At 35.1% G+C, this 13,040-nt stretch overlaps 2 protein-coding genes across 3 annotated transcripts; one reads left to right on the top strand and one right to left on the bottom strand.

Moving 5' to 3' along the window:
- Positions 1 to 421: 421 nt before the first annotated feature.
- Positions 422 to 5,872, top strand: LOC106169104 (Fanconi anemia core complex-associated protein 100). Of its 2 annotated transcripts, XM_013548459.2 has the most exons (8): positions 422 to 600; positions 793 to 932; positions 1,316 to 1,974; positions 2,262 to 2,480; positions 2,828 to 3,697; positions 3,988 to 4,214; positions 4,452 to 4,523; positions 4,764 to 5,872. In XM_013548459.2, the coding sequence occupies exons 1-8, from the start codon at positions 454 to 456 to the stop codon at positions 4,884 to 4,886; spliced, it is 2,457 nt and encodes an 818-aa protein (XP_013403913.2). In that variant the 5' UTR covers positions 422 to 453; the 3' UTR covers positions 4,887 to 5,872. The 2 variants fall into 2 exon arrangements, with proteins under 2 accessions (XP_013403913.2, XP_086855441.1); XM_086999315.1 differs by lacking the exon at positions 422 to 600 and having other exon boundaries at positions 793 to 937.
- Positions 5,158 to 11,641, bottom strand: LOC106169105 (uncharacterized). Its single transcript, XM_013548460.2, has 8 exons — positions 11,534 to 11,641; positions 9,682 to 9,909; positions 9,318 to 9,401; positions 8,930 to 9,082; positions 8,592 to 8,759; positions 7,950 to 8,249; positions 7,426 to 7,658; positions 5,158 to 6,928 (listed from the first exon to the last, which is right to left on the bottom strand). Exons 2-8 carry the CDS (start codon positions 9,893 to 9,895, stop codon positions 6,770 to 6,772), a joined length of 1,311 nt encoding a protein of 436 aa, XP_013403914.2. The 5' UTR covers positions 9,896 to 9,909; positions 11,534 to 11,641; the 3' UTR covers positions 5,158 to 6,769.
- Between the last annotated feature and the right edge of the window lie 1,399 nt (positions 11,642 to 13,040).

Raw genomic sequence — 13,040 nt, 5'->3', positions numbered from 1 at the left:
TAAAATACTTCAAATTGAAGAAAAAAAAATGAATCTGCCATAGTAGTCATTACATATTGTTGCAATATAATTATTTTCTATGGTGACAATGGAGCTAAATCATAAAACGTATTTAATTTGAAAGAAAAAGAAATAGAACTACTTTGAATATATTGCCTTCATGTAAGCCTACAATGTATGTAGGCCTACAGTATGTAGGGACCCACTTCACCATTTCTTTCTTGTCAGTTTAACACGATTTTAGGTATCCTATCCATGATTTTTGGACCAGTTGACTTCTCCTCAAAATTCTCCTTACACTCACAAGTTATACTTTTGACGTCCCCTGGATTCAATACTCCACACCCTTCCCCTGCTCCCCTTCTCATCAACCCTCAACCAAGCAAACCGGTATCCAATGACGCGCCGAGCTCATGTATAGACTCTACCGGAAGTCGAAACCTGGGAATAAAAATGGCGGGTAGCTCAAACCCGGCAGGGGAAGTTTTTCGAAACAAATGTTTCTGTTCACGATCATTGATGTGGTCAGATAGCGAAACAAGTATTTTTCATTGGAATAGACACGTATTGTCGTATTACACCAGAACACATTTGAGACAAGTATGTGCTCTCAAAGACGCTTTATCGTTAGCTAAATAATCACAATTTACCCTACACAGCTAGGCTGTAGAACTAACGTTTTTAGTTTGATCATCTGATTGAAATATTGTATACTTCTTCAGCAGCGGCATCATCCTACATTAAAAACCCTTCTGTAATAGTTGCTTCTTGTTTACTCTTTCTCCAACTTAGGCAAGATTTCGCGTAAATGTGGAACCACCTGTTGACATTGTGGATATGTGTGGCATTGAGTATTCGGGGCAAAAGCATGTGCTATTTGCAACAGAGGACGGCAGCATATACAGAATACAAATGCAAGAAATTTTGTTAAAGTAAGGTACTTGATATATGCATTACGCTAATTTTAATAGAATTTTACATTGATTTTTAAGGGACTATTTGGAAATCTCCTTCTTATTATAATTTTACATAAACAACAAAGCACATTTATTGTAGTCATTATACATATATATATATACATATATATATATATATATATATATATATATATATATATATATATATATATATATATATATATATATATATATATATATGCCAAGTAATAATGATAGGTGTGTTAAGTGAAATAAATGTTTTAAAAGAAACCTATGTAATTAGTATATGAACTTATTTGGGTTACTAGTACTTGGAGTTAAGAAAATTTCAGAGAATGTAGAATTTACAATTGTTTCTCACTTTTTCTTTTCAACAGAAGCTCTGCAAGTAAAGGGTCTCAAAGCCTTGAGTCTTCAAATGGTGACATATTCAAGGAATTATTGGTAGAAGAAACAGATGAGGACTTAGTCCTACCCTCATCCTCGTCAGTAGTTACAGTGGCCCAAGACTGTAGAGTTCACCAAATAGAAGGTGTGGCATGCATAAGGGCTGTAAATAATATTGTTATTATTATAACACACAGGTTTTGGAGCTACCACATACATTTCTTTTTGCAACAAGACCTTATGAAACCAGAGAAGGTCTTAGTGGCAGTTACTCCAATATTTGTAGAGTCGTTACGTGCCATCCCAACAGGACAGAACCATTTGAGTGATAAAGTGAACTGCTATGTTATCTATCCAGAGTCATCACAGTCAGTCCTAACAGAAGCTGATGTAACAGTGTCTTCAGTATTATATAGCCAGTTGTTTGGACTGGACCTTAATATGTGCAATGCCCCTGTGGTTCTTCTCTGCCTTCCAAGTGGACATGTGTATGCTGTACCGACAAAGGGTCAGTCAGGCCATGATTATAAGATCACAAAGCATTGCTGGCTATTGTATGATCTTGGTGAAGCAGTCACCTCAGTATGTTTTGTGGAAAGAGACAAGGGGTCGGAAGAAGATGGAAGAGAATCTGCTTTGCTTTTAATAGGTCGGTGCCTCACTGTTAAATCTTAACAAAGGGTCACTTCTTATTAACTTTTCATTGAGCTTATCAAAACTCAGCCAACATATACATGTATTTAATTGACACTTGTTATTGATAATTGGTGTCTTAGAGTAGGGCATACTTTGAGTAGTACTCAATAGTTGATATTCTGTTGTACTGAAAATGTAAGTAAATTCAGCATGATACAGAAAGGAACCTTTGTTTTGGAATGAATTGTCATTTTTCCTGCCTATGGTATTCTTCCATAATGAAACCTTCTCTTTTGATAGGTTGTTGTGGCCAAGTAGTGTCTGTCCAACCAGGAGAAAATGGTATGCCAACCTTCACAGAGCATGTTATTCCAGGACCAGTTGTATGTTGCTGTGTTCATAAAGGCAACCTAATCTTTTCCACTTACAAGGACACATTTATGGTGTCGGTTAAAGACATTTGTGTGAGCAGTTGTAAAAGGCTCCCTTATTGGGGAATAACTGGACTTGCATGTATAAGTAAGCTGCCATATGTAGTTTTACGAAGTGGTAAATGAGGTATATATATATATCACCTGTGTGTAATTAATTGCATCACTTGATTTTGATTTTATAGTTATATGATGTTGATTGTTGATTTAAACTTCCCTTTGACTTCATAGATGGCCGGATAAAACATTTCAGGCCAATTTTGTGAATATGGTTGGATATGATTTGATTTTTTAATATGAAATAGTTTTCGTTTTTTTATGAAACGACGTAAGAAATTTTGATGAAATTTAATTCAATGGATATTAATTCAGTATATTTATTAAGGTTGACTCTAATGTTTTTTTTTTTTTTTTTTTTTTTTTTTTCAAATTAAGACTCTCAAGGTGAGGAAACCTCAGTGGTCGGAGTAAGACTTAAAGGACAGCTTTTACCCGTCTCTTTGTGTACCCAGACAAGGCATAAGATACAACCTGAAAATCGACAATCTGTTAGAGAACTTCTTCCTAGGATTGACTCCATGTATGAAAAATCCAAAGAGGGGCAGGTGCTCCAGAGGGAACAAACAAGTATATTATCACAGCTTAACCTAGCTGCCCATATTGTCACTGGACTCTCATCAGTATTAACTTGCGATATAAGAGCAAAGAATTGTGACAGTGGCTTATTTGTTCAGCACAAAGTAGAATGTACATTGAGAAATCAAAGTAATTTAGTTATGCATAGGGGCTGGACTTTCATTGTGATGGTCAAGAGTGAAAATCAACGGTCAGATGTCCCATTGGATACAAAAGCAGTATCACTGAATGAATTTGTAAAATGTGGATTTGTGACATTGACTTTGAAATTATGTGATCAATTTCTGAATTGGTTACCATTAACTGTCAGTCCTTGCTTAATCTATGAAGTGCCAAATGTAGAGGTATTGTCAAAACAAGTGAATCTCAAAAAATCTGTCTCGAACTTAAAAGAGAAAACAATTACAGTGCCTTTACCAGAGGTGTCACTTGATATAGTACATTTCATGCAGAATTGCAGTTTACTGCCAAGTTTTAAGTCTCGACTGCATGGAAGGGATTGTGAATGGCATCATATTTTGAAATGTATGGCTGGAAACCGTCCATTCTCACATGACTGTGCTACTCATGTGGGCAGTTATTTTAGCCAAAACCATTCAAACACATTGACTGTGCCAAGAAGTGAATTAAATCAATTGCTGGATGGAAATGAGAGTCCAATAACAAAAGGTACCACACCACATATTTTATTTGTACTAAATTTATTTGTCATGAAGCATAACTAACAAAGGTGCAGACTAAAAGATCTGATGGACATAGCTTAATGAGAGAAGTGAGATCAGTTGGCACATGCAATAGTGTAATTTGCTTGGATGAAACCTTTTGATAGTTTTAAAGGTTTTTAAGGAAAAAAAATGGAATTCTTGAGTTCTTTTAAGGTTTGATATAGAAACAGATTTTTTGTTGCTGCACACAGCATACTTAAAGAAAACTTTTTCACTGCAAGAATTCATTTTCAGGTTCAGAATGCATGCAATTACTTTGGCACCTACTAAGGGACAGCAATATAGATCTGAAAACAATTGATCAACCTCAGGTGGGGTTTGTAACTCCCGACTGTCACACTGGAACCCTCACAGTACAGGAGACTGAAGAGTCGGGGACAGAAAGATATCAAGTGACCATACAGACAACTGATTTACCCACTCTGTGCAAGATGAGAGCAGCTCTCCTTGTCAGATTGCAGGTAAAAATTATGGCGTTTAAAAAAAAATAGGTGATCAGACATGCATGCAGCTGTTACAGCTGTTATGAATTTGAAAGCTGCCAAATTGTAGAAATGAAATCAAAAGTGACAAAAATTATATGTAACTAGTCTTTGTAACAAAATGTAATAAGACATCACAATCTAACTGTACATGATATTCTTAAAGAATAAGGTAATAATCTTTGTAATAAAGGATCAACTTTCTTTATGTTGTAGAACAAAGGTCCCATCATTGGCCAAGCAGGTGTACCAACAGCAGAGTTGAGAAAAATTTTGTTTAAGATCCAGGTTGGTTGTTCTGCATATTTACAAATTGTCTAAATTACAGCTTGATTGGTATAAATTGAAACTGCAAGTTATATTTTAGGTATGTATATAAAGTTAACTCAAAAAATGGAAAGTAAGCAGACTTAACACAGCTTGTTCAATTTGTAGTTGTAATTCCAAGGCCTTGCATTCATATTATTGATAATTGTTAACTATACTAGTAATACACGATTGATAAAAGTGATGTCATTCTGCTTTCAGGATATCAAAGATGAACTGTTATCGCTGATGGATGTTATATCAGAGGCAAAAAGGTGGGAGCAGGCAGAAGAACAGATCATATCAGTTTATAAAAGAATACGGGATCTCAACCTGCCCTCATAACCAATACTGCAGTCTTTACAAGGACTAGAGATTCTTTTAAAACAATAAATTACACTGCCAATTTTTTTTTCTTTTAATCTTTTTATTGTTAGATATTTTAAGACAAATATGTCTGTGATTGTTTTGACCAAATTTTGCAAAAGAATGCTACAACCATGTTACACTTGGATGTAAAGGTTATCACATTATTGACTATACTGTCTGATGTGAGAAGGGAGAAAAATGCATTTATAAAACATTAATTTGCATGAAATAAACCAACATTCGCTAATTTGAAGTATTGTGTTATTTATTACAGTGATCTGTCTGTAACATATTACACAAAGTTTTCATATATTTTGTACATTTTTACATATTTGCACTTAATGCTTTCACAGAAATGTAGCTGTGGATGTCTGAAGCAAAGGATTTTAATGTGCCATTAACAACAAGCTGAATGCTGAACCCAGGTTTAATCTAAAAATCACTACAGTTTATTTTTAAGGTTTGCTTTGTTCTTGTTATTCCTACAGTGCAGAAGCTTCTCTTTTTCTATATTAATTTAACTAAATTAAAAACCGACATTGTTAAAATGTTTCATTTTAGTGAAGCTGAACATCTATATAGTTTGCATGCTTTAGAAATATCTAATACACAGGCATCTTTTTTAACAGCCCAATTAAAATCAGTCCTCATAATTAACAAAAAATTGTTATTTAGAAGACTAATAATAATTTAATCAGATACTAGTTCTCTGCAACAATCAAAAGCTTGCAAAGGGCACACTGGTTAGGTTTCAGGTCTGCTCAACTTTCATGCATATGTACACTTAAAATTCTTGACACTTATAAAACATTCTTTTCCGTCTACCTCTAACTTCGTAACAACTTTTATTAAACATCATTATTATTTCATACTTTTTCTGGCACAAAAAATACTGTTGAATTTCATATTTCTTTATTTTTTTCTTATCAGGAAATTGTCTCTGGATCTTCAGCAAAAATAAACAAACCTGCTAAATAAAACCTTCCCTTATTGTCCAAGAACCATTAAATAATGTTCAACACCTGTGATATCAGGCCTACCCAACTACCAGACTCGGCACCTAAGGATCCTGAATTAACCGGTATATCGGACCACACTACCCGTTTTCAAGGTGTGTGTCAGATCGCATTTCGGAGTATCATACTCCAGAACAAATTTTGTAGCACGACTGCGGGCTCATCCACGCTCGGCTGAACAACCTTAAACTGTACTCTTACTTTAGAGTACTCTATTCTATTGTGTCTATGGGGATATACGGGGACTTTACGACATTCGGTTTGAATGTTTTAACCACTTTTGATAGGGATTTTTGCATTGTATTAGATTAATGTGGCAGTCTAAGGTTCATCTAGGTGGCTTTCAAATTTATGCACCCGGTTTTAAAATCATATAGCGATTTTACGACACTCGTTTACTATCCAATCAAGGTGACAGCTGAGCATGCCAGGGCTCATCCTGTCGGTGTTCTGGCTGATACTCCGAAATGCGATCTGACACACACCTTGAAAACAGGTAGTGTGGTCCGATATACCGGTTAATTCAGGATCCTTAGGTGCCGAGTCTGGTAGTTGGGTAGGCCTGGATATGTCAGCTCTATCTGTAGGTGCTCCTTTTATGTAAGTACTTAGTTCACTCCTCAAATGTAACATTTTACCTTTATTAGCAATCTTTCATCCTATGCTCTCAGATTATTTGAATTACATCGGTACATATGAACTAAGAAGGGCAGTGCTTCAAATACTTTATTTTATCTTCCTCTTGGTAAGATTAAGTCTAAGAACACTGTAAATGTAGCACTGCCAAACAATTCTTTTTGTATAATTACTGAACAATGAAATGATCTAAATCCATTATCAGCTCTACTGATATCCTTGTTGGCTAGGATATCCTGGCCGATAACCAGCTGGCCCTCTGGAGTAAGGATTGCCAGCAGCACCAGGGGCCTGTGGGGGCTGAGGGGCACCACCAGGTGGAGCATAACCTCCATACTGCCCAGCTTGTGGTCCATAGCCCTGACCCTGAAAGGAGCATAACAATAAATCAGAGATAGATTCAGCTTGAAAAAGACATCACTTCTTATTAATAAGAATTAATTTTAATATAAGTATATATCTTATTCAATTTTTTTTTACTTACTAGTAGTGCATTGTTTCATAACTGGACAGTTTCAACGTTAAAAACCTCCACCGTTATAAAAAGCCTACCAATAGATAATTCCTCAAAAAAGTGAATATTAGGGTCACATAATGAATCATATATTTTGTGTAATATTTGCACAGCTGTTTAATCAGTTGTATTATTTATTTGGAAATTTCTTTAAGTATAAAACAGCAAAAATGATGGGGTAAGTCAAAATTATGCAAATATAACACAAAATCTGTGCAACTAAAAAAAAAAATTTTTTTTTTTTTGGGGGGGGGGGGGGGGACGACCCTCATGATCTTGTATTGTCTTGTTTTCAAAATAGTGCATTTTACTGAATTACTGTATTCTCATTTGCGAAATCAAATCCCACCTGAGCAGGATATGGCTGTTGCTGGTAGCCTTGTGGAGTTGGAGCATATGGAGGCTGTTGCTGCATCTGCTGCGGTGGCTGTTGCTGTTGGGGAGCACCTGTCATGTTATATGATGGTTGGGAAGGGAGTGGCTGGTTATAACTTGGTTGATGAGAGGCAGAGTGTGGAGGAGAAGGTCCTGCTGAACTCTGTCCTGCCTGTGGAAAGCCATAACCTTGTGGCTGACCTAAACCTAGCCAAAGGTAAGGTATTATATACCAAAATTATGTAGAATTTTTTTTCCAATCAAAGCTCTCATGAATGCATTCCAATGAAAACCAATGGTACGACTGTAAATATTAATTATAGTAGTAAGACATGAATTTTATTAATATTGGAGGGATTTATATTTGTTGTTCTAAGAAATGCATACCTTAATATTCTTTAATTACTGTAACAGGTGTGGTTCTTCTACTGAGAAACAAACTAAAAATACATTGTAAACAACCTGTATTCAGGAAAGAAATGAATTATTTGTTCATACCTTTGTTCTGTGACATGTCTTGCTGTTGCTGCTGTCCATAACCAGCCTGCTGTGGCACCTGCCCCTGGGATTGAGGTGCTGGTCCCTGGGGTGGCTGACTTTGACCCTGATGGGATGGGGTTTGTCCCTGAGCATAGCCAGTAGGTGCTTGATAGCCAGGCTGTCCAGGGGGAATGTAACCACCTTTTTGTTGCTGTTGTTGCTGCTGCTGTTGTTGCTGTTGTTGTTGGCGTAAATGATGGCTACTTGAAGATCCCACACTTGATATGCTGTCGGGTGTTCCAGGCCTTGCTGCATCACCTGGTTAGAAATAAGATTCCTACTACATGAAAACGTTGTTTTTTTTTTATAATTTCAAAATCAAGGTTTTGTTGAAATGTCTCATAAATGCTTTGTAATGCTATAAACTTTAAAAAAATAAAAGCCTTCAAATAAATAAATAAATAAATAGCATTCAGAGCAATCTTTCATAACACTTTCAAAATGTTCAATAAGCTTACCCAAAGACCACCTAAACAAATAAAATAACAACTGGACATTTTATCTAGTAGGGTGCCTTTCAGTTTCATGCAGATTTTTCATCTTGAGGTGTTCATAGTCTTCCACAATATAGTTATGTATTGCTCGTTTATGCTGTCTTACCATCATGAGTAATTCCAAACGAAGACATGACTTTGTTCTGTGTTTCTTCTACAGACTTCTGACTTGACAAAGGGTCAAATTCTTTGCTGCCAACAGCATTACTGGCTTTAGCAAGCTGAGGCTGTGGGGAGCCCTGGCCTCTTGCTTTGTTACTATCTGCCATTTTGACTGTAATAGAGATCCATTTCCTTAATTTAATTTCATTATTTTCTAAACTTTACACTCAAGTTATTAACAGACAAGGGAAGATTATCAGTTTTCAATAAAAATCATAAAAGTAAAAAAAAAAATAGGAAGATGTTTATATTTCAATTGCTCATGTGACACAGATAACTTACCATGTTCTGACTCAGCATCTATTTCAGTGCTTTTCACAAAAGGTTGAGGTTCTAGTCTATCTAACAATCTGTTTGCTGTGTCTCTTATGGTTTGGAGTTCTCTTCTAATATGTTTAACTTCATCACTTTCAAGGGGCCTTGGCTGACCATTAACTGAAAAAAAAAATAAAAACACATTACCATCACAAACACAGACTTGGCCATTTAAAAACTTTTATGATGAAAATCAATCTGATTTAAAAGCACAGTTCTTTGAAATGACAGGAAGGATGTCTTATTATTGTTTCTTTTAAACAATTACAGTTTATGAACTAACTGCTGTTACAGTTGTAATCATGTACTTTGTGTGTCATTGATCTAACCTACCAAAATCATTGATCAAACTTACCAAATAAAGTTATTTTCAAGATTCTACTGCACTGAATGGCAAATGATAAATCAGAACTGTCAAATATTGTTATAAGATCACCATCTGAAATTCGGAAAATGATTGAATTAAGATTTTTAGCAGATATTTTGTTATTAAATTTGCAACTAGATATATGTAGTAAATATATCTTTTAGTAAAAAACTGTGTGCTCATCCTTAATTATCAGGAAAATAGCCAGAAAGCAGTTATGTTAAAAGTTACTGAAACTTAAAATGTAAAAATTGGAATATACCATCAATTTCCTTCATGTGTCAGTTTATCTGATCTACTGTACATTGAATATCTTTACAAAAGGTAGTTTAAAATAGCAATTAACTCTTACCTTCATCACGATATTTTATAGTTACTTCATCATTGCTGTCCAGCCTTCCCCTGAATACTCTCTGCATCATCAACAGAAGTTCATCATATGTTATATCTTCATTGTGGATAGGAATTCTGCGAATATCATCACCAAGCTGTGCTTTTATGATCAGCTTACCACTTAGATCAAACTGAGCAAATGCATCATTCAAGTTGTTCTCATTTGTTGTCATGATTTCTTATTTTTCTGTAAAGGAAAAAACTTTCAGATATAATAATACATAATCAAGATTTTTTCTCCAATAATCATTCCTTCCAGACATCCTTTTTACATGCAATAAATTGATAAAATTCTAGCTAGCTCCTTCATCATTAAATTTGATAAATGTGACTCATGACAGATATTAGGACGAATGACCAACACCCCAATGTGGTTAGTAATAAATCTCTCTGGGGAAAGCTGGGGCAACTCTTTTTACATTATGAATGCATAAATCATGTGCTGAGAACAAAATGATATCACTGACCAAAAACGTCAATCATGTAACTTACTGAAATATAACACTCTTTCTGTTAAAAAAACAAGCTTCACCAAAATAAAACAAACTTTCACCACAACCTGACATTTCTGACATAAAAAGAAACTATTTCAGAATGCAAAGACAATTTTGTTTTTTATAACATTGGACTCACCCTTCATGATCTTGACAAAAAAGGGAAAGTACATATCATTTCAATCTTTTCTTGGCATGCCTAGTGCAATGACTGTGTTTTCAAGTGAGCTGAAGCATCTGATACAAAGTGCAAAGTATCAAATACAGTATTTTACTGCCTGTTTGTGAACGAAGTTTCAGAGTAAAGTAGGCCCATGGCACAGTTCTTTCACATTCACAATTCAAGGTTCGAGATGTGCTTTTTTATCTGTCTAAAAATGCTCTTAAAAGTTTTGATTCCAGATACTACAGTCTGCCCATTTAGCATGGTTATTTTCTTAACATTTGGATAAGCTTTGAAGTCCTTCTCATCAGTAAATCATCCAGCAGCTTCTTATATACAACTGAATGATGTCACAATGCAATGTTTCATCAAGATTTTGAAGATGAAAGTAGTAGCATTATAGTTTGCACCAACTTTGGAGCATTCCATTACAAAATCTATGCAACAGTTTTAATTGAAATCCAGTACATAAATTACATATAATTGCTATGCTAAAAATTTAAGAGCTTCAGCATGCCTGTAGCCAGGGGGAAGGGGAGTGAACAAACCACCCTTTTTTGCCAAGAAAAGGTCTGCTCTGGATAAAAATGATCAAATGTTTCCTGATAAAATGTCCACATTTTCAGAAAGATAGCCTCCCCTTTTTGATACTGTTCGCTTTGGGCCTGTTCAGCTCAATACTTTTTTCTGCAATCCCTGTTCAAATGTGTATCCCTATTTCCTCAATTTCATAAAATGTGAGTTTATCTAAACTCTAGTACTACTTGTTAATCGAAAAACAATGTGACTAAATTAAACTGAGCAATAGAAATTCAAAGACTAAATTAAAATTGCCAATAGAAATTTAATACTATTATTCTGACAAATTCTATCTTATCTCATATACTAAACCAAGACACGCATTTCAGTAAAATAACTAACACAATGAACTTGTATGATATCTTGACAATGTAAAATATTGAAAGTTATACTGAGCGAAAGCTACAGATGTGCTGACAGTGTAGTGACTACTGCTGCTTATGCTCATTCCTCACCAGGGCACCTTTCAGTATCCTACATTTTCTGGCTATCTAGACCTAACCAAAGAGGGTTGATAATAAATTTCACATTTTAAAGGATGCAAGAGAATCGACAGCTCAGATTTCCAATCTTACCTAATTCTATCAGCATTAAAGAATAACTTATTGCGTCTACCGGCGGACAGCTCGGCACTCTGTCTGTTCGTCTATATACCGCTTAGCACATTAAATACGTTACATGTATACATTAAATCCTCGTATAATCTATCTACAAAACATTACTCAAAGTAGTTAATGTGCGTAACAACATATTTAAGTATATCAATACATTAAGAAAAATACATTACGTTTGGATGTTTAATAATGTTTTGAACGTCCTTCCCGGAAGTAAACATTACTCCACGTGGACAGAAGAGCAGCCCACTTTTACCGTCACTCTATCTTGGATCCATCATATGCAGGTCAAACGTGGTATGATGGGTCTGAGCTGTTATTCATAAGAATTTCCTGGTTATTCATCCAGACCATAAACCGTTTCTGGCCGTCTGTACTGTTGTATTTATTTCACATAATGATATATGCTAGAGACTAGGCCCAAGTAAGTTTCAGTACACTCTGCGTATGGCACTAATCTCCATTCAAATCAATGGGAAAATTGGTGTTCTCTCACCTATTTGTAATATATTATAATGCCTTATTTTTTTAAAATTTTTTGTATGAAGAGGCATCAAAGTGCATTTAAATTTGCAACAACAAATAAATAATACAAATGAGAGTCACCGACCAAATAAGAGAAATACAGTACGCCAAGTTGAAGTGCATTACACCCTTCCTACCACACAAGTCCCCTTTCAAATCACTGAAAAAATGGGTGTTCTTTTACTAAATTATCTTTTAAATGTTCTTATGCTTGAATTTTTTTATTTGTATCAAGAGATCTTCAAGTGCATTAAAAATGTACAAAAAAAAAAAAAAAAAGGGGGGGGGGGTCACCAACTTATAAGAAAACTAGGACCAAATGTGTTTCACCCTGTGTATCACACTAGTCCCAATTCTAATCAGTGGGAAAATGGGTGGTCTTTCACTATTATTATTTTTTTTAGTTATGTTCTAACGTTCAAAGTTTTAGAAAAATATCGGTATAAAAAAAATCCAGGCATTTTGGAATTTTTTTTCCCAAAAGATCAGCAACTCCTTGTTGACAGTTTCTGTCAAATGCTACTTTTATGTGTTGCAATGCGAGACCACTGTTAGCAATCTTATTGAGCATGACTTCACCAGCCAACTTTTAAATCGGACCAAGAGTTGCTAGGTTGCCAAGGCCACCAATGATTCTTTCACAAAATTCAAGTCAAAACTGTGGTGCCATATCTTCAAGACTTGGTCTAAAAGGTGTAGCGTTTTTACTATCTTAACATCTTCAAGGGCATCATAAGCAGAGGGTGTAATTCATTGCCAGCTGCAGACAGTCAGCAACTAATGCCTCTCGTCTATATACGATTTTTTACTTGGCAAGATCTGTTTAAAAGGGAGTGTCAAAAAGAAAAAGAATTTTTTTCCAAGTGCTCCTGGCATTGGCTGCATTACATGGCACCAGTGAGTCGACTGATCGAATGTTATGCCCTACCAACACAACTTGTTT

This window comes from Lingula anatina, chromosome 1 (assembly GCF_051362555.1).
Source record: "Lingula anatina isolate TDL-2025a chromosome 1, LinAna3.0, whole genome shotgun sequence".
In the NCBI taxonomy this organism is placed as follows: domain Eukaryota; kingdom Metazoa; phylum Brachiopoda; class Lingulata; order Lingulida; family Lingulidae; genus Lingula; species Lingula anatina.
Note: the sequence above shows the minus strand (reverse complement) of the source record. Positions and strands in the feature narration are given on the sequence as shown.